General features: G+C 44.8%; 1 protein-coding gene across 1 annotated transcript in view; it reads right to left on the minus strand.

Moving 5' to 3' along the window:
* Positions 1-929: 929 nt before the first annotated feature.
* Positions 930-22,472, minus strand: part of SPHK2 (sphingosine kinase 2) — a 374,111-nt gene continuing 352,568 nt past the window's right edge. The window contains exon 6 of the mRNA XM_069607036.1: positions 930-8,021. Within this exon, the coding sequence (XP_069463137.1) occupies positions 7,004-8,021 (1,018 nt within the window). The 3' untranslated portion in view covers positions 930-7,003. The remainder of the gene's footprint in view (positions 8,022-22,472) is intronic.

The following is a 22,472-nucleotide window of genomic DNA, read 5'->3' on the forward strand; positions in this document are numbered from 1 at the left end:
AGAAAGTATTTAACAGGGCTTTGTGCAGTCTACAAACGTGAATTCCAGATATGTGCGCTTCGCCAATGCATGCCCCGCCAGTTACCTAAATTTGTAGCCAATGACCACGCAAATTCTCTTGTGGCCAGCAGAGAAGCAGATAGATTCATTAGTTGTAAAAAGAAGAGACATGTTAGGATTATCGGTGTCCTAACACACTGAAGGTTGCTGTCCTACTCCGACAGCCAGGATCTCCGGGTACCAACCACTGTGACAAATTGCCCAGCAAAACATTAAAAAAGGTATTGGGAGAAAGCAATACCAGGCCGCAAAGCTACTCTCTTTTCTAATGTGTTCTGAATCAATTTCTGCATCGCTAACTTAACCATGCCCCATGTAAATGCAGCTAGATCTCTGTATGTTTGTAACGTTTTGTTTTTTGTGCGCTCTGAGGCGTGTGGGCGATTTAGTGCGATACAAACAAAATCAAACTAGGACATGCATTAAGTGCATAATTCCAATTTGAAGGTCTTTGGAGCAACCTAGCGGTTTATGGTCTTTCCATCAATGGAAATGCATCGAAAAGAAAATCCATAGAAGGAAATGCATTGAATGTAAATCCATCAAAATGCTATCTTTAACATGTAAAGGTACATATTCATCGAAACTTGTCCATCGAAAATAGGAATGGACAAGTTTCAATGGAAATGTACTTTTAAATGTAAAAGATAGCATTTTGATGCATTTATTTTTCAGATTAAAACGTTACATGGAGCTGTCCATTGCTGAAATCTTCAAAGTATTTCGGGAATGACCAGCTTCATGCAACGTTACATTTTTTTGGGGGGGGTTGGGGTAGTGGTTCCCCTCTAAACTTTCCCCAACCCCCAAGGCACCCCCGACCCTTACCCAACTCTAACCCTAATTCTAACCCCTGCCCTACCCCTTACACTAACCCTAAGCCTAATTCTAACCCCTGCCCTACCCCTTACAATAACCCCAACCCTAAATCTAACCCTTGCCCTACACCAAAACAGCATCGAAATACCATCCATTTATTTTTCAAAGAAAAGGCATTTCGATGGAAATGATTTTAGATGAAAAAATTCGATGGAAATGACTTCGATGCATCCGATTTCGATGGAAAGTCTAGATACCCAACTTAACCAGTTACTCCACATATCTCTTTGCTCAAGACAGGACTGGAGAAAGTAGCAAAAGCTGCCTGAACTCTGGTGAAATAAGCATGGGCATTCGCTGGAGGAGATAAGCTGTGCAAACTATAGTGTTCAAAACAAGACATAATCCATCTGTCTTTTTTCTGTATTGTACCCACCAAACGTATTTTTTTTTTAAACAACTGGTCAGGAGAACAAAAGGAATGAGTTAGATCAAGGGTGAAAGAAAGTGCTTGTCGTGAGTACATGATATGAAGTCTTCCTGGCAAAGGAGGCATGAGGATATGGAAAAAGAGGCTGCCTATCTACTCATTAAGGTAAACACCAGTCAATCGCTATGCATTAAAATGATAAAGGACCGCAGGATCACCTTATCTCTATAAAAGCCTATTTTACCTGCACAAAGTATTCTGGAAGAAGTGATTGCCACAATAAAAAACTCTAGCAAAAAACAAGATTAATCTTACAGAAGGGCAATCGCTTGAAAGGTTTTTTCACAAGGCCAGGGAGGTTGAAGTCTGTTTGGGCAGAGCGTCATATGATTAAAAAGAATAGATCCAAGAAGGGTAGTTATTTTATGTCATCATTGAATTAAGACCGATTCACCTGGTCAGTCCCTGTATGTGCTCATTGTTGGTAAGGAAAGTTTGCATTGCCAGTCTGGATGTCCTACTGTGCCATATGCAGAGACCAAGTGGGAGGGTTGGTCAGTTAAGTTGATCCTGCAGTAGAAATCTGCTGGCCACCTAGTCACATTAAGACCTGGACTGCAAGTTTCTAGGAAAACACCCAGCACACCCTAGCACATCCAAAGTACCTGACAAGAGCTGAGATAGAGAAGAAGTTGGCTCCTTAGAAATTATGCACTCAAGCTGCTTGATTGTAGAGAAGGTACAAGGTCTGGAATTTGTGTAAGTATAGAATGGGTGTCATCTGAAAATAAATCAAATATCAGCAATCAATGTATTGATACATCACTCTGAACTTCTGGAGGATCTCTGTTAGCACAGGAAAGGTATTGGAAAACACCCTGAATCAACTGAGAATCAGTCAATCAGAGTCTGACTCTTGCCCAACAAATAGACCAATTCCTGCTACCTCTAGATGAAGTGGATAGCAAACAGATCTACATACGGTGCACCCCATTTTAGCCTTGTTGCAAGTCTCACTCCAGGATGATGCAAAGGAGATTACTGAGCCTGTCAAGGTCCTAGCTGCATGCTTGTACAATGCTAATAGTAAGCAAATATCTCTTTCATAGAATATACCGAACCAGACAACAGTACACCTGACTGGGAGAGATTGCATTACAGTTGATACATGCTGGAGACACACCGATGGAACGTTTAGCTGGCTAATGCTGTACAGGCTTGAGAAAGAGGAACAAAGCCAGATACACCACGCTTCATCATGCAGGATTTGGAGGACAAGGGTTACAGAAGGAGTGGGGTAAAGTACTGTCTGTGCAGGCTTAGCTTGTAAAAGAGAAGTCTGGTTAACGGACCAGGGGGACTCTGCCAACTCAATACTGGAGTGGTAGCCACAGTTGCTATGGTAGATTTGTTCTACATTTATTTGTGAGTGTAGGGACCCCAGGATGAACACAACAGAATAAGCTACATCTGTGACCTTCATATTTGTATATTTGAGGAAGTAAATTGCTAGTGTTGGTCTTAAAACTCTGGCCAGCACCATGCAGGTTTCGACTACACCTAGGGCATAATCATGAACATATGTCAATTTAAACATTGAAATAATGAAGACAAACATATTGTGGTGGTCTTTTCTCAATGTTTTTGGTCTCCAATGTCAATTTTTCGCAGTTAAAATGGATACCATGCATGGCGCTACTGCAGAAGACAAAGTGGCATGGTAGTTGCTTTTCTATGGCATCAAATATCAGAACACAGATGGAATTCTGTACCCCACCAAACGATTCAACTGTCCCGAGTTCCTACTAATAAAACATTTGTCACCCCGGCAGTTTGTGCACAGAAGGAGATGTAGAGCTGAGGCTAGAGGGCAATGGATGATGCAATTTTCAAAACACCGAAATGGAGCTGGGCACAATCCATCCGTGATGCAGCTACCGAGAATAGAAGAGCTGCAGTGGAGAAGAAATGTTTAAACTCCAGGACACATCAGACCGGATCAGCTGGAACAAGTGGTTAGGCTTAGGCAGGAAGATGATTCTTCCATGTAGGATTTTCACTTTTTCAAAGTGCAATTGGACTTGAGAAGATGAAGGCAACCTGCAGCTCTCCAAATGCTTTGGCCTACAATCAACACTAGCCAGTATATTCAATGGAGGGAGGACATGGGAGTCACAGACCAAAACATCTGGGGAGCCGCAGGTTTCCAACCCTTGGGCTACAGTAAATCTGGAACAAAAACGTGACACGGATACTAGGGCGTCTTGCTAGTGCAATGAGCATTAATAAGATCTTTATCAGTGCCGAAATCTGTCATTGTTTTGGGAAATAGTACTCTCTCTCGTCTGCATCAAAGATAGGATGTCTTTCTTTCAAGAGACTCCGATGTCGTTTTAGTGTACTAGCATGAGAGAACCAAATAAAAAAGGCTAAAAACTGAAAACACTGTCTGTGCAAGTCGGTAAACTGCATGCCTATGTCATAACACTTTCCATTGCAACATGGGCTGTCTAAGCAGGACAAACAGAAAATAGATGAATAAAGTAAGAACAAATAGATATTGAAGAAGAAAGAGAGTGACAGGGGACTTGCTTAACAAAAGGAAATCATTGCCTTGACTTGAGTGAAGTAGGTTGTAGGTCACATTGATGGGCAACAAAAATAATAGTGCCTAGAGCTTGGGTGCCCCTCCTGGGGTGCAGGCAGTGTTGGTGAAAAGCTTTGGAATGCGGTTTCCTATCCTGCCATTAGGTGGCACGTCATCCTAACATTTTGAATAGGATTGTAGAAATGCGTCATAACAGTACACTGCTGTGTGAATGTTCCTGCTAAAAAAATACATTCCAACAACTTAAAAATAAAACATGGATATGCTGATATCTACAAATGAGGTATAAAGATGGGACAAGAGCAAAAAAGCAAAGAAAAATATCATGTAGGAAACTATCTCGAAGTCGTCACCATAATTGTTTGTTTCAGATTAACAATCCAAAGTCTTCTCAAACACAAGGTAAGCAAGCTAAATCAGCAATTCTTTCTTCCAAGATCAAATTAATTGTATGCATGGGCTGGTTTTTACAAAGACCAAACTTAGGTTGACGCAACAGTGCACTGTGAAGGGGATACAGTTTCTTAAGGAAGGACTCTTGCGGGGTGGTCTGTACAAGCAAGAACAAGCTTGCATGGATCCGCCATTCCATATGTGACGACCATCCACTACTCCAAACGGAATTGTTGCACCTCATTCAATGAAAGCCAGACAACTTCTGGAACACCTGGCATTTGAATGTAAGTTTTGGACTTGTCTACCACTGTTGTTCTTCATGTGCATTATTTACACATTTAATATTAAAAACCATTGAGCGATACGTATACACATGCCATGCCCACTCTACAATCACAGTGGTGCGATAGAAAGGAGCTTAGCTCAAATTGAACTGTGTTTCAATAACTATTAAGCTGCTGAATAAACAGCAGTGTAGGAATACCTAATCGAAGGGTGACACTAAGACTTGGCTGTGAACGTCCTCTACAAATAAGATGTTAATAAACATATGGGGTCAATGTGCATTCAATGTTCACAGGAAACAAACCGGCACTAAAGCTCAGAGCCACTTCATCCTGTTTGCTGGAGTCCAGTGGGATGCATGCAGGCTTTATCCCTCTTAAATTGCAGAACAACAAGAACAAGGTATTGCACACTCGCTTCTCATCTTCAAACATTAAAAGATCTTGAAATGAAAGACTAAATGTATCCTGTATGGAATATCACAGTCAGATAATTATCACCTGGTTAAAGGTTGCTTTTTGCCAGCTATGTTATCTCTGTAATAAGAAAACATAGGTTTAGCAGATGCATACAACTAAACTGCTAGCCGCCCTGTTGGCACAAGGTGTTCAGGAATCCGCTGGAGATTTTGTAGATGAAGGGGGATGTTTCACTACTTGATGGCAGACACTGCCTGAGGGTTCAATGCGAGGGAAGATGCCAAATGCTGAATGTAGGCAGTCAGTTAAATCATGTGCATTTAACATTGTTTGCTACTACACGTCGGACCCTTAAATAAGGCAGTCCATATCCTGCCATGGCATGGGGACAGACTAAGCTGCACATCGCAGCTTCAGCACCCAGCATACACCAGCTACATATAGCCTCCAAATGAGGCAGACCTCACCTATGCCACACTATGCTCATAGAACTTTCAGCAGCAGGAATTTCCAATATGTTTTCCTCCCGCTCATAGTGTCAGGTAAAAACACAATAGCTTCAGAGATTGCATGATGGGCTACAGGTGCAATTGAGAATGGCATTGAGTAATTGTATCTAAGGCGTATTTGTCCGAGCCATAAACGTTAATTTATTTTGCAACCCAAAAGATGAACATTATTTTTATGTTCAAGTGGTGTGCAAAGCAGCTGAGCATAACAGAAAAAGCTATAAAATATGTCCTATATTCAGATTTTGCAAGCCAATACTTCGATTAAATAATGTAGGTAGGTAGCAAAAGATCTATGGATATTATTTTGGAAATGACCCGATTGTTTAGGAAGTGAAAAAGGTCTCTAGGCGTGAAAAATAAACCTCGAAAGCTATCGAGACCTTTTACAGAATTGTTATGGCAAGGTTATTACTTAAACCACCTTACTTAGATGGATTGTGATGATCATTTTTAAACGCTCCGAGGTCTCTGTCCATGTAAAAGGTGCTTTACAACAAGACCCACATCTGCTGCTACCGCACATCCACCAAAATGCTAAAAATTGTACGTTACTTTAACCCGCACAGTGGGTAAATCTGAACCATAAAAGCAATAAACTACACACACACACACACACACTCACACACACACACAGACAGACAAACGTAATAAAATACTAATTACCCAGTGCATGTTTCAAAAGCAATAAATAAAACCTAGAGCGTCATGCGTGCAGAGTACTTTGGTAGAAAGTAATCCGTTGCACTCTGGTCCAGTATTCAGGCAGAGCAAACTGGACACACGTTCAAACACACTCAGTCTGAAGACCCATTAAGGCTCACTGTGCAATAAACTCCATTGTAGCTCTCCCGCCTTCACACAACTTCGTTGTCAATACCTACAGGTATCCGCCAGAAGCCACTGCAGGCATCGATTGTGCTCTGCTGGAAGAAAATATTCAACAAAGCATACTGGACACGCGTTTGCATCATAGGAAACAGAGAAAGATGTATGTCCCACCTGTTAACCTGAGATCCAAAATCTGGATTTCTTTGGGACGCCACAATCAAATGCAATCTTTCCTCTAGGAAATATGAAGATAGCCTAAACCAGAACAAGTTAGATTTGGGGAGACATGTTTGTACTGCCTGTCTGAGATGATTTTGAGACCCTATCCGCAGTTCTCTGTTCACCATAAATTCTGTTTCCAGTCTCCATTTTGCCAAAATCCTCGATTTATAGCCAGGAAGGACAACAAGGGCCATAGTCATTAGTGAAGGACGGGAGAGATGAACCTGCCTTTGATCCACAAAGGCACAGTTAACAATACATTAGAGTTTGTCATCAACGAGGGAATTAACATAACAACGAGATTAGCAAATCAGCATCATATCCACATGGTGTGGTAAAGGATATCTGTAAGAAATGCAAAAGCCGTACAGTGTCACTTGGGCATAACGGCATTATGTTGAGGAATGTGTTGCAGGATCATCTCCTAAAAGGCAGAGGATCGGCCTCTGTGAGCTCCTGTCAGGAGATTGCTTAGGCTGCCGTGCATCTGTGCCTGGATTGGGCCATACTCCACTCGCTCGCCATCAACAGTCAGTGTACCCTTCCTGGTCAGGGGCTCCAGACGAAAGGCACGCACGGGGAAATGATGAAGGTGTGGGCAGTCAAGTTGAAAATGGGTTCCTTTTTCCATTGCGAGGAACAGGCGTATCAGGGCAGCCCGTGTGATACCAGCCTTCACGAAGAAAAGGTGGATGAGGCCATCATTGAAGCAGGCAGAAGGGGCAGTGAACAGGTCAGCTCCAAGGTGACTCTGGTAAAGCGCAAGCATCAGTATAAAATCACCCTCTACTGTTACCCAGTTTTTAGGCACGGACTGGTTCAGAGGGACCAGCAGATCATCCGGAGGTCCACGGACATGCCGAAGAGGTGGTGCATCACCAGTTCCATGCAACACATGATTTTGTGGTGGTAGATTATCAGACACAGTGTCAAAAGAGAAACTGGAAGCCTGTAAGGCATTTGGAGAACTGGGGGACGGTGAGGCTTCAAAGCTCGGTAGCTCATTTGTGTCTAGTAATGCTGAGCCACGCTTTAACAGGATGTTGCGCTCCTCACAAAGACCCATGTCTGAGATAGTACGGTGCAATGGTGTCCGCTGGAATGATGAAAGACTACCATTGGCTGCCAGAGTGATGCTTCGGGAAATAGAGCGGTGGAGATGACTCTCCACCACAGGGAGGTACGAGAGACGCCCTCGGTAAGTGCGTAGGGAGGCGAGGCGCACCATTGTGCCCATTGTGAAGCGGGCAGAGCCCATGTGTCGGTACTTCTCACTCTCAATGTCGACATCGGAAACAAAGCCCCAGGCCACGCTTAGGAAAGAGAAAGAACGGGCACCAGAGCATGTTGTCACCGAGACCAGGTCCATGGGTGTGATGATGCTGCGACACAACAGCAAAGTGCAATTCAATAGCAACTCAGATCCCATTGCCTGCTCAAACCTGTTGGAGAGAGGGGAAGTCAAGAAAGAAACATTATTTAAGCAGAGAGAAAGGGATTTAATTGAAACAACTAAATGGGAAAAATAGAGCATTATTAAATGTTATGGAACTTATTCCTCCATCATTTCCTTCACTCAAAACAGTCTTGTGTTTACCCATAAAATTACATTCCCCTAGTTGCACTCCTGTCACAAGCACAACCCACTAAACTAACATTACACGTTCCTATCACCTCTTTGAACAACATTAGAAGCATGTCCCCTTCTATGTTTTAGAACATAAGCAGTGTCTCATTTTCCATATCCCATAACAAGTAAGATCTCCATTCAACAGACAGTACTGCAGGGCATTCACATTTACTGAGTTGCAATTAAAAGAACTGTGGAAAAACCTACCACTTTCTTAAATGAAATCATAACTAACCTAATGAGTTTTTGGTGGCTGCCATAGTGGATTATGTGTGCAAGCCCTTGGTACACAAATACTTGTTTTAGAGTTATCAATGGCAGGTCATTAAACAAACCTTAAGCTACAGAGAATGGGTGATCGAGAAAGAAACATCTCCCCTCATCATTAAGGCAATCGGCATTGAAATAAAGGTGGCATGGGCCAAAATAGATTGTCTTCGCTGTATAAACCCAATGAGATTCGGAATGGGGAAAAATTATAACAGAATTCAGGAATTCCACATTTCTAATCCATGCGTTTGTCCGGAAAGTTCTTCACCCGATCTCTTTTTCTAATCATTAGTTCCTTCCCTTGCCATGGGGCAGACTTTTTGTTATCCCTATTTTTGCTGGCAGGGAGACCTCTACTGAGGTCCCCCTGGAAGACAACTGTATTTTGTTGTGCTACCCAACCAGTGCAGGGGTGATACAGAATTACCTGACTTTATCCCACAGTGAGTGACCTTACCCTGAAATGTTTTAAAGTCACAGGCGGGTGGCAGCTTTAAACCTTTTATGTGGTGGCCCAGCAGTGTAGCCTTCATCTTGCTCCCTTAGAGCAAAATGACTACAAACTGGTTTCTAACAGAAACTCGAGAGATACTGTCCAGCGAGAAACTTGCGGTCGGACTCCCATTAGCTTCTGAGGATCCCCAAATTTTGATAGAAGAGGCTGTTCTTGCACCTACCCTGTGGAATGCCCTGCCGTTGAGCCTAAGAACTCTTGAGGAGTATCTTCCCTTCAGGAAAGCCCTGAAGAAGCATCTATTCAATCTCTTCCTTCCTTCCTCTCTGTTAGACTTCTTGGCCTCCACGAGCCTGCCCATCTGACCGTTCAGCGCCTAGACGCCCTTGGGGCCTTAATTATGTGCTTTATAAATCTTGTAATAATAAGTCCTAAGACCTAATAATTTGGTTTGTGGCGTTTCTTTGTGTAATCTACCTTATGGGAATGGCCATTCTGGTCATTTGTGCCTCTGTGGGCCAAGTCTACGCATGAATATGAGTTAGTTATGACTGGATGTTGGTCTGCAAGATAATTCAATCCACATCGATTTGTGTATGTGTCTGCAAAGTGGAGTTTGACTAGCCAATCCTGATTAGATTGCTGCCAAAACTTTGAATAGTGCACCAATGGTGATTGGAGGGCTAGTGTAGCCCCCAGCCCTCTGTGTGTGCATACCTGCAGAGATCATGGGCCGTTCTCAAAAACCTACTTGGAACTATGTAGCTGAAGATGAAGCTGCTGTGCTGAAAACTTGAGCCCGAAGCCTGTGCTGTTGACTTCAAATCTTCCACAAGGCGAGGCTTTGCCTCCCACCTTTCATGGGAATCCTGTTTCAAGATAATTCTTGCTCTGATCAGGCAGGAAAAGCTAGATAACCTTCCACTGCATCAATATGTGCACCTCACCGAGCTACAAGAAAATGTTCTTCAATGAACAAAAGGTGTCTATAAAATTGGAACCGGAACTGTGCTTTCTTTGTCATTCAAAAGTGCTGCTTTGGTTCTGGACACGGGGCTGGACCTCTGAATGGGTCCTTCATAGGATTGTCCAGTCATTATAATGGGGTGGCCCCCACAAATAACGTGTATGCCGCCAGACAGTACACAGGTGTTTATTGACTTTACAAGAGATCAAGTGAATGTCAGTTTCCAAAAATCGATTTTTCGGAGCTACCTGGGTCTTTAGAGAGTTGGTGTTAGCGCCGTCCCTCTATATCTGTCTCCTGCAGGGTTTCCCCCTCTCTAGCCCAGGTGTCCTTAGTGGGATGTTAATTGCTATAGATCGGTGCCACCTATTATCTTCTCTCTATCTGGAGGCTAAGTGCGAATTCCCCGAGATGATGGCTAACAAACTCCCTGGAGATTTTCTATGCTTTCCCCAACATATCCCGCATAGTACTATAGGGAGTTAAGGAAGTTGCCTTCTTTCACCCAGTGTCAGTCTTCTTCCACCTGCGTTTTTACCGGACCCTTCACTGCTGTATTGCTGTCCCTTCAGGCTCTTTCTGCTTTCCCACCTCCACCCTTTGATTGGACTTCTCCACTCCTTAGCTTCTTATTGCCACTACATCTTGTTAGCTCTGTTCCTCTTTTCCTTCCTCCTACTCTATTTCCTTACCTGTTATAATCTTCCTCTATTCCTACCACCACTCCCAGTCTCCCACTCCCTGTCGCTACTACTATTCTCCCCCTACTGCTATTCCTACTCTATTAACACTCACTAACGCACTCCACTACCAACTATTGCCTATTCCACTTCCAAACGTATCCGTCACGCCCACAGCAACTACCACTACTTACTACCATTCCCTCACTCGCAACTCTGCTACACCGACTACCCCCTCCAACTAATAATACTACCTCTGCCACTATCACTCCGATCCTCCTACTCTACCTTGTGGGCTACATTGAGCCACTGAACAGAATTTCTCCATAACCAAGCTGTGCTTCTGCAGAAACAGCAAAAGGGCTGCGCTGGCTCCAGTGAGCACCAATGCACCAAAACTGCGTTTTGCAGCAACAAAAACATGGCTGCACTGTTTTGCCAAGCGCCACTGGGCAAGATGGAACAGGAAGCACCCCCAAGAAAGGGTACTAGGGTGTATTGTTGTTTGTCTTAAAGAAATGGAGTGAAAAAGCAGCGCTGCTTTGCTGCAAGCCCAAAATTCCCATTGAAAAAGTGAATATGTCACCTCTAAAATGATACCGCTCTGATGCTATTTTTCCCTGTTTTCACCAAATTGATTTTATCAAAAAAGACCCCGTCACGCCCAGCCATATTCACATTGTGCTCCATCAGAAAAGAGCCTCATTCCTGAATGACAGGCTGTGGCAGCCAAACCTGAGAAAATCAACAAAAGCTTTCCTTCAGCTACACAGGAAACGCTTGAATTGTGCTACAAAATGTCAAAAATCACTGCTTAAAAAGAAAATCAGAGCTTTCTGTGCACATGTCAATTTCATGGAGACCTTTGCTTGGTACAGACTGTTGTGTAAAACAAGCTGGCTACAGCTATAGAACCATATTGGAAAGGCAAATGCAAAATCTGAATTTGAAAGGAATATGCCCGCTTTCACCACATGTGTCAAAATGGGCCTTGGCAAACTAAAGAAGCAAATGCCTGTTGGAAGGTACTATGCTGAACAGAAACTGCCTAGCAATGTGAAAGGGGATTGTGCTGTGAAAATACATGTATGAGATGGTTCTGTTCAGCAGGTGTTCTTCCAATTCAGAGCAAAAATAAATAAAATTAAAATCAAACTGCAGTGGCTGCATGGGGGGGATGTCAGGCCAAAAGCAGGTTTCTGCTGAGAGGATACCAGAAACAAAAGGCCCCTCGCAGTAGATACTGGCATAAGTGTTGGGCCAGACTTTGGTCTGGGCTGAACCCTCTGACAATGGAAATTCTAGGACACCAAAGTGTGACGTGAAATATCACACCTATTTGTGACTTCTACTGGAAGAGTCAAATGAAATATCTGTTACAACCCTGTTGTAATGGGATAGACTTGGAAAGGCCTGCCCATATATGGAGAACAATACTGACATTTGCCTCCAAGGACTATGTTATTCATACAAATGTTAAGACTTTTATCTTTGCCACAAGACTTTGTGAAAATGTAGCAGTTTAAATGTGATTTTGTGGACTTTAATTTAAGACATTGTAGCTTCCCCTGACACCTTGGGAATAGAAATGGCAGAGAATTGGGTATTATAAGGAAAGTAGCCATGATGCCATTGCGAATTTTTATACTTCCATACCTAATGAAAATGTAGCAGTTTAAATGTGATTTTGTGGACTTTAATTTAAGACATTGTAGCTTCCCCTGACACCTTGGGAATAGAAATGGCAGAGAATTGGGTATTATAAGGAAAGTAGCCATGATGCCATTGCGAATTTTTATACTTACATACCTAATGAAAATGTAGCAGTTTAAATGTGATTTTGTGGACTTTAATTTAAGACATTGTAGCTTCCCCTGACACCTTGGGAATAGAAATGGCAGAGAATTGGGTATTATAAGGAAAGTAGCCATGATGCCATTGCAAATTTTTATACTTGCATACCTAATGATAATCCACACCCATGGCTAAAGTTATAGAATTTTAAGTAATATAATTCTCACTGAAAAGCACGAAAAACTGGTAGAAGGGCGAAACAATGTCTCACAGATGGCTGAGTTGGACAGGAATGGTCTGCATACAATATGTAACCTGTTTATGTAATTTGCTAAGAGACTTCAACTGTATAAATGTACCATTTGTGGCAAAATCAGATTTTAGCTAAAGTAACTGTGGAAGGTTTTGAACATTATAAAACTAGCATCATAAATCTGGCATCCTGTCCTTGAAATCCAACCATCTGAGAGTGGTGCGGGGACTAGCACCCCTGACCAATCCAGTAGTTTAGAGGTGTGTTTAGCTAAGCCTGTCCAGCCATATACTTCTGTGAGGTCACTATGCATTATAAATAAGAGTCCATGACGGAGCTCCACACAGACACTCTCTCCTGAATTTCCTGCGCTGGCGTTCCTGATCTCCATTTGTAACGCTCACCTGATTCCCACGGAGGCGCTGGTCCCGGCTGAACTGTTATAGTCTCTTCAATTGAGAAGCGTAGAGCTCGGATGGCTCTCTGGACTGGGCTTCCTCTTATTGACCGTCTGGCTTGCAGGGTAAGGTTTCTGCAGGCGGAAGAAAAAAGGGTTAATGACCGTTTGTGGCTGGACTTCCTCCTCACTAATCGCCAACTCTCCGAAAGTCCAATGTCCTGGTGAGCTCTCACCTTAGGCGTATAAATGCTGGGTTCTCCATCCTGCGACTTATGCAGGGTGCGTGGGTTCCAGTTACGTCACTGGAGGTCCTCAAAGTCTTTTGTGGCCTTAGAAGTGGCACAGGTGCTGAGATGCCAAAAGGTGATGCCGCCGTTACTGCACGAGCGGATGCCAGTAGGTATAAAGAGTTTATAGTCTTGAAGAGATGGGCACCTTTAATGAAGTCTTTGCATTGTCTTTTTCAGGTGCCTGGATGCTGAGGGCGTGGTCACAGAGCACGACACTTGCGGTTGTACGTAGGTAAGGGAATTTCAATGACACCTCAATAATGTCCCTTGTTTTCTGTTTTCAGGTCTTGAGAAGTTGCGGGCGTTGTTCGTCCGTTGCCGTTGCACGTGCGAAGTACGTGAGTATAATGATCTGTGACCTTCTTATAGCACCTCTAACAATGTTCTTTTCTTATATGCAGGTGTCGGGACCTTGCGGGCGTTTTCCCAGTCGCGGATGCACGTGGGGAAACACGTAAGTGTTAGGCTTTCTTGCAGTCTTTAATGGCACTTAAATAATGTCTTTTCTTGTTTTCAGGTGCCGGGCTGCTGCGGTTGAAGAGTTCGTAATATGCGCACAAAAGCAGGTAAGAAAAGTAAATGCGGCCACCTTCACCCAATTCCTACTTAACAATGTTCTTTGTCTTTACAGGTGCCATTAGGCTGCTGAAGAGAAGGCCGTGAAGAATCCGTGAAAGCACAGATGGATCAGGTAAGCGAGCGCGGCTGCGAACGTGTTGCAACTTGCTAACCTTATGTTTCTTTTGCTTGCAGGTTCTGCCGGTGTCTGGATTCCTGGATGGTAAGTATAGTTCTCGTGTCTTTCTTCCACAGGTTGCTGAGCTGAAGCTGGAGATGTCACTGGAATGCTGGAGCTGACTCTGTGAGCGTCCTGCTGCAGATGCAGAATAACGCGAAGCACGTTTTCCCAATCGGGTGTGGTTTAAATAGTGTTGGAGTGATTGGGTGTCTTCTTCCTCAGCCTCGCCCAGGTAAAAGAGTTCCTGTGTTCCAGAGCTAAGGAGTGGCACCAGCCCCACCCAGGTAAGAAAGTAGTCCCAGTTCAGGGAATAGTTCCTCCCAGCAGAAGGCTGGGGACTTCATCCTGCCAGCATTTGCAAAGGTGAGTATGCAGCATGGTCTGCTACAGGTAGGTCCACCCAAGCACCTTTGCAAGAATTATGAGCCCGGCGCCCCTGGCGCCGGGACGGAGGTTCCTTATGAGCCTGGCGCCAGAGGCGCCAGGATATGGTCCAAAGGGCCCCAAATAGGGGTTTGCTGGAGACGGGGACGAGGGTCGTGAGCCCGCTTCCGGGGATGCTGGGCTTGACTTGGCTTCTCGGGAGCAGTGCTCATGACAGCACCCCCCCTCAAGGCCCCTCCCAAACTTGTCTTCCACAGAGGTTTTGGCCTATTGGGAAAGGTTTGGTGGAATTTTCTGACTAGACGAGGAGCATGGACGTGGTCAGAGGGTTCCCATGATCGTTCTTGAGGTCCGTAACCCTTCCAGTCGATCAGATAGTATAATTTTGACTTGATGATCTTGGAGTCCAGGATGTTTTTAACCTCAAATTCAGGTTCTCCATTTACTTGAATAGGCTCTGGAGGTTTATTCAGTCTGGTTCCAGGTTGCATAGGTTTTAGTAGAGATACGTGAAACACCGGATGTATTTTCATGTGGGATGGCAAACCCAATTTGACAGCCACTGGGTTTATTATGGCTGTAATTGGATATGGTCCCAGATATTTTGGGTTGAAGGTGTGAGGTCCTTTAAGTGATAAATGTTTGGTGGATAACCAAACTTGATCTCCAACCTGGTATTGAGGGGCGTCTCTTCGGTGTTGGTCTGCTCCCATTTTGTACCATTCTTTAGCCTGTTGTAGGTGGATTGTCGCTTCTTTGAAAGCTTGAGTGATAGCATTGTGAAGTTGATCCACGGCAGGCGTTCCAAGATCTTGGGGCGGGTCGAGATTGGAGGTTCGAGGATGAATCCCATATAAAATGTAAAAAGGGACTTTATCTGGTTCCTGAATGGATCGAGTTGTTGTAAGCATATTCGGCTACCCAAAGGATATCTTTCCAATTACTTTCCGACTGCTGTAGCATACAACGTAAATATTGTTCCAGAGTTTGGTTTGTCCTCTCAGTTTGTCCGTCGGTCTGGGGATGATGGCTGGTTGAAAGTCTCACATCGATTTGAGCTAAACGACAGCAACTTCGCCAAAAGTGAGAGATAAACTGGCTCCCCCTATCTGAGATCAAAACCGAAGGAAAGCCGTGCAATCTTACAATATTTTCCAGGAATTCCCGTGCTAGAACTGAAGCTGAAGGTAAGCCCTTTAGTGGAACGAAGTGGGCCATTTTAGAAAACAAATCTACAATTACTAGAATAGTGTTGTATCCGGAACAGGAGGGTAAATCGGTGATGAAGTCCATGGAGAGGGTATGCCAGGGATGTGGCGGGATGTCTAGCGGATGCAGCAGACCCGCTGGTCTTTCCTTCTGACCTTTGTTTTGGGCACACACACCACAGGACATCACAAACTCCTTTATGTCTTTTCTCCATGACGGCCACCAGAAGTGTCTCTTGACTTTTTCCGAGGTTTTGCCAATGCCTGGGTGGCCCTCCATCAAGGAATCATGGTAGCAAGAGATTGCCTGTTTATGTAAATCGGCATGTGGTAGGAATAGTCGTCCCTGAAAATAAGGCAGGTCTTTTTTTATGATGAAATCCATTCCCTTCAGTTGCCAGTTTTGTAAGTCCGAAGGGGTCACAAGTTGTTTAACTTTTGCTTCGATATCTTCGATGGATTGTGAAGAAATCAGGCCCAGGATTCTCTGTTCTGGAATTATTGGCACAGGTTCAGGATTGACAATATTATCTCCCATTCCAATCCGGGAAAGGGCATCCGCTTTGACATTTTTGTTGCCGGGGCGATAAGTAATTACAAAGTCAAATTCGGCGAAGAAAAGTGCCCAGCGAAGCTGTCTGGAGGACTGAGCTTTGGCAGTTTTCAGGTATTGTAGGTTTCGATGATCGGTGATTACCGTGACAGTGTGTTTGGCTCCAAGGAGATAGCGCCGCCAGGCCTTGAAAGCGGACTTAATTGCTAAAAGCTCTTTATCTTTGATGGTGTAGTTAATTTCAGGCGCCGAGAACTTGCGAGACCAGAATGCCACGGGGTGCAATTGGTTAGTTTCCGGATCTCTCTGTGATAGAACCGCCTCCATTGCTAAGCTGGAGGCGTCGGTCTCAACGATGTAAGGGAGGTCTGGGCGTGGCTGTTTCAGTATGGGTGCTGAGGTGAACTTGGCTTTTAGCTCTTGAAAGGCCTGTTCTGCTTCTGTTGACCACTCGAAACATTTGTTTTTTCTTAAGAGGGCGGTGATGGGCGGCACCACTCGTGAAAACTCTGGAATAAACCTGCGGTAAAAGTTGGCGAAACCTAACATGCTTTGGACACCTTTCACGGAAGTAGGTGATGGCCACTTGATGATAGCGTCCACCTTTCTCGAGTCCATGTGGACTCCTTTGGGTGTCAGAATAAAGCCTAGAAATTCGACCTCGGTGACGTGAAAAACACATTTTTCGAGCTTAGCAAAAAGCTTATGTTGGCAGAGTTTTTCAAGGACGGCTCTAACATGTTTCCGATGATCTGCTTCTGAAGATGAGTACACAAGGATGTCATCTATGCAGACGACTACGCAAACATCTATGAGTTCTCTGAGGACATCATTCATAAAATACTGAAAAGCGTCTGGTGCATTGCATAGTCCGAAGGGCATCACTTGGTATTCAAATAGTCCATACTTGGTGCGAAATGCCGTCTTCCATTCGTCGCCTTCTTTAATCCGTACCAAGTGGTAGGCTCCTCAGAGATCTAGCTTTGTATAAATGCAGGCGTTCTTAACTTGGTCAAGGAGTTCCGGGATCAGAGGTAGGGGGTATCTGTTCTTTACCGTTATCTGGTTCAGGGCACGATAATCAATACAGGTTCTAAGGTCACCTTCTTTTTTAGGTACGAAGAACAGAGCCGAGGATGCAGGAGACTTTGATGGGCGGATAAATCCATTGGCCAAGTACTGGTCCAGATACTGTCGCAAATGAAGATTTTCAGGCTCGGTAAGGGCGTAAATTCTACTACAAGGGGGAGTGGCTCCGGGTATCAGGTCTATTTGACAGTCGTAAGATCTGTGGGGAGGCAGGGTATTAGCCTGTTCCTTCTGAAAGACATCTTGGAATTCTTTATTCTCTGGAGGCAATTGCGGTCCTTCGGATGTTGCTACCGCTAGGCCAATACTGGGTCGAGGATAACAAGTAGGTGCACACTCTGGGAACTGTATCGTCTTTGCTCGCCAATCAATTTGAGGATTGTGTTTCTCCAACCAAGGGATCCCCAGAATTATTTGGAACTGAGGGGCCTTGATCACATCGAACACGATTACCTCCCGATGTCCATCTTGGCCTAATAACGTCACTTCTGTGGTGGTATGGGTTACCGGTCCGGAGGCTATTTCCGTACCATCCACTGTGGTAATGACGTCTTTAATTACCTTAGGACAAAGGGGTAGGTTCATCCTGGAAGCCATCTCGCGGTCTACATAATTTCCAATCGCTCCGCTATCAATGTATGCTTTAATGGCATGCAAACGATACGGTCGTTCTGGATTTATGAGGACCATTGACATTATGAAGTGCGAGGTCAAAGAACTGGATTTTACACTCGGCAAGCGGACCTCTACACTTGTCGGGCGAGGTCGTTTCCCGGCTCGGGCTTTTCGGAATTCTTATCAGAAGCTCCCACTGTCTTCTTCGGAGGTCCCACCGGGCAATCTCGGAGGAAATGTCCTGAATTTCCACAATAGAGACATAGCTGCAATTGTCATCTCCTGTCGCGTTCTTTCTGGGTTAGGGGACCCTTTACGACCCCTATTTGCATAGGTTCTACGGCTTTTACTCCTTTGGTGTGAGTTAGTGGCTTAGAGAATACTCGAGCTTCGAACCTGGAGCGGTCTGCCTTTCTGTTTTGCAGTCTGTGATCCAATTGGACCACTAATTCAATGTACTCTGAACAATCTTGAGGGGGATTCACGACCTGGGCTAGGACGTCTTTGAGTTCGCCACGCAAACCCCTGTGGAAAAGCGTGATCCTCTTGTCCTCGGGCCATCTGGTTTCTACGATTAGTCTGTTAAATGACGCAATATAAGCCAGAAGATCCTGATTGCCCTGCCGTAGGGAAAGGAGTTTGTTGTCCAGGGCCTGTCCCTGGGAATGTCTTGCGAAAAGTCTTTCCATATTGGCCTGGAAGGCCTGGAAATTGCGAAGAATCGGGTCATCCTGTGTAACCAGAGGGATCGACCAATCAGCGACGCTGCCGCTAAGATACGAAAGCACAAAGGCTACTTTAGTCTGATCAGTCGGAAAACCAGCTGGTCTACAAAGAAAGTGCAATCGGCACTGATTTATGAACACCGCAAACCTCTTAGGGTCACCAGAGAAGCGTTCGGGCGGAGCCAAAGGCACATTTCCGGGCAGATTGATTTGAACAGGATTGGCTGAAGCCGCCGGGGTATAGGTCCCTCCTGAATTAGGTAGAGGGGTTTGCCCCGCTTGTGTTTGTAATAACTGTCTGGCGAGGTCATCAGTTCGTTCTTTGAACATAATCAATTTCCTCCTCAGGGCATTCGTTTCCTGGCGGGCAGAATGTACTTCAGCTCTTAATTCCCCTAGTAACTGGGCCAGTTGATCAGTGTCGGAAGTTTCCATAGCGCCTGGGTAGGAGGTTATTGGAGGGCTTCGCGTTCTGTAACGCTCACCTGATTCCCACGGAGGCGCTGGTCCTGGCTGTACTGTTATAGTCTCTTCAATTGAGAAGCGTAGAGCTCGGATGACTCTCTGGACTGGGCTTCCTCTTATTGACCGTCTGGCTTGCAGGGTAAGGTTTCTGCAGGCGGAAGAAAAAAGGGTTAATGACCGTTTGGCTGGACTTCCTCCTCACTAATCGCCAACTCTCCGAGAGTCCAATGTCCTGGTAAGCTCTCACCTTAGGCGTATAAATGCTGGGTTCTCCATCCTGCGATTTATGCAGGGGTGCGTGGGTTCCAGTTACGTCACTGGAGGTCCTCAAAGTCTTTTGTGGCCTTAGAAGTGGCACAGGTGCTGAGATGCCAAAAGGTGATGCCGCCGTTACTGCACGAGCGGATGCCAGTAGGTATAAAGAGTTTATAGTCTTGAAGAGATGGGCACCTTTAATTAAGTCTTTGCATTGTCTTTTTCAGGTGCCTGGATGCTGAGGGCGTGGTCACTGAGAGCACGACACGTGCGGTTGTACGTAGGTATGGGAATTTCAATGACACCTCAATAATGTCCCTTGTTTTCAGGTCTTGAGAAGTTGCGGGCGTTGTTCGTCCGTTGCCGTTGCACGTGCGAAGTACGTGAGTATAATGATCTGTGACCTTCTTATAGCACCTCTAACAATGTTCTTTTCTTATATGCAGGTGTCGGGACCTTGCGGGCGTTTTCCCAGTCGCGGATGCACGTGGGGAAACACGTAAGTGTTAGGCTTTCTTGCAGTCTTTAATGGCACTTAAATGTCTTTTCTTGTTTTCAGGTGCCGGGCTGCTGCAGTTGAAGAGATCGTAATATGCGCACAAAAGCAGGTAAGAAAAGTAAATGCGGCCGCCTTCACCCGATTCCTACTTAACAATGTTCCTTGTCTTTACAGGTGCCGTTAGGCTGCTGAAGAGAAGGCCGCGAAGAATCTGTGAAAGCACAGATGGATCAGGTAAGCGAGCGTGGCTGCGAACGTGTTGCAACTTGCTAACCTTATGTTTCTTTTGCTTGCAGGTTCTGCCGGTGTCTGGATTCCTGGATGGTAAGTATAGTTCTCGTGTCTTTCTTCCACAGGTTGCTGAGCTGAAGCTGGAGATGTCACTGGAATGCTGGAGCTGACTCGGTGAGCGTCCTGCTGCAGATGCAGAATAACGCGAAGCACGTTTTCCCAATCGGGTGTGGTTTAAATAGTGTTGGAGTGATTGGGTGTCTTCTTCCTCAGCCTCGCCCAGGTAAAAGAGTTCCTGTGTTCCAGAGCTAAGGAGTGGCACCAGCCCCACCCAGGTAAGAAAGTAGTCCCAGTTCAGGGAATAGTTCCTCCCAGCAGAAGGCTGGGGACTTCATCCTGCCAGCATTTGCAAAGGTGAGTATGCAGCATGGTCTGCTACAGGTAGGTCCACCCAAGCACCTTTGCAAGAATTATGAGCCCGGCGCCCCTGGCGCCGGGACGGAGGTTCCTTATGAGCCTGGCGCCAGAGGCGCCAGGACATGGTCCAAAGGGCCCCAATAGGGGTTTGCTGGAGACGGGGACGAGGGTCGTGAGCCTGCTTCCGGGGATGCTGGGCTTGACTTGGCTTCTCGGGAGCAGTGCTCATGACAGCATTCATCTTGCCGATTCCAGATTTTAGCTACAAGGCCAAAGCATTGCTGACCCTACTCCAGAGCCCACTGCAAAATCCAAGCATAGCCGATTCCTACTGCAGCAAGGCCCTGATCCAGAAAAAAATACATAATATCCCATTAACAAAAATGGGAAAGCAGTGGTACCTTTTGCATCCCGAAATCAGACCAGCTTGCGGGCCACTAACTGCATGCCCGCTGCAATCCTGCCATCCAGCTGTCCATAGCGTATGGTGAACAGACCTTGCACAGCTGTCTTTTGCCAGGAGAGTACGCTACCTAGTGACCTGAGCCCTGGAGACCAGAACCTGTTGACTGTCCAAAAATCGCAAAAACTCAAAAGTGGACCGAGTATAATCCCCCACCCCACAGAAACACATAGCTTGCCTTGCCTTTGCCCTTATCCCACTCTCTAAGCAGTCATATTTATACCCTGGTAACTTGTTGAAATTGTCTGATTTATCCGTGTACCTGTCCTTGACTTTCTAAAGTGCTAGCGCCATCTCTTTATTAATTTTGTCTTGTGTAAATCCTAAGCCCTTAGTCATATTTTGAATGATCAGACTAGTTTCCGCTTAGGGTTGGATGCTGGGGTGATGAGGTTGAAGTCTCAAATCAACCTTGGATCTTACTGTATCCCTCTTTGGCAGTGTAGTCTGAATAGTCTAGTTTAAAGTAAACCTGTTCTTGTCTCAACTGATTTTCTTTCCCATTTCACAGCTTCATTTTACTCAAAATCAACCCTTTTTCTATCTTGCATAACTCATCCAGTTTTTTAGCTAGAGACCTCCTTTCACTTTTATCTTGTCCCTGTGATATATATCTTCCCTCCAGCCCAGAAACCACACTCCAAATCAGAGTATTTCACCCACATTTATTAAAAACCGTTAGGGTAATTTGAAGTGGGAATTGAGAAAAATACAAGTTTTCCAACGTGTCATTTGGCTGCAGCATGCTCTAAACATTCCACTCATTTTCGAATTGTACGCCTTTTGCTGAGCCATTGCCTTGTGATTGTCAGTGATATAACATGCATGCTATTGTGATAAAACATATGGCTATTATAATTTAACCACACATTAATCAATCATTTGTAAAATTTAAGTGTTATTTTAGGCCTTTGCGAAGGGTTGCCTCTTATTCTGTGAGGGAAGGTCGGATTCTGATTCCGTTTTCTGCCTCTTATCCCTGACTACCTGCTGCTTCTTTCTATCCAGAATTCGATTATTTGTGGGTTGAGGGAACATTGCAGGGGGAAACCTTAACTTGGGTGCCATCTATCCTAATCCCAAAAGTGCTCCTATTCATGTGTGCTCTGTATATGTTCTAGGAGAAGGTTAACCAATTGCATTGCTTCCATTTTCATTATTAATATCACACCATTGGTAATTGCTGCCCCATATTAAAATTGTATGATTTCTTTTGAATTTTAAAAATAAATAAATAAATATTGTATTTTCACCAACCGGCCTGGTTCATGGTCCATTGTGACCCGGGGTATTTGAAAAAGGGTGTGTGATACGAGTTGTGTACCATCTGAAATTGAATTTACATAAAATAAAGAGAAAGGCGTATCAATTGAGCGTTACATCCTAGGCTGCGACCAAGGTGTGTCGCCTGATTGATAACCTTAACAACCTCTACTCCTTACACTCTCCACTCGCACACAACCACTTCACAGACCCCCCCCCACCCTCTCCAATAGCCTCTAAACTTCCGTC

This window comes from Ambystoma mexicanum, chromosome 1p, assembly GCF_040938575.1.
Source record: "Ambystoma mexicanum isolate Mex_15411 chromosome 1p, UKY_AmexF1_1, whole genome shotgun sequence".
Lineage (NCBI taxonomy): Eukaryota > Metazoa > Chordata > Amphibia > Caudata > Ambystomatidae > Ambystoma > Ambystoma mexicanum.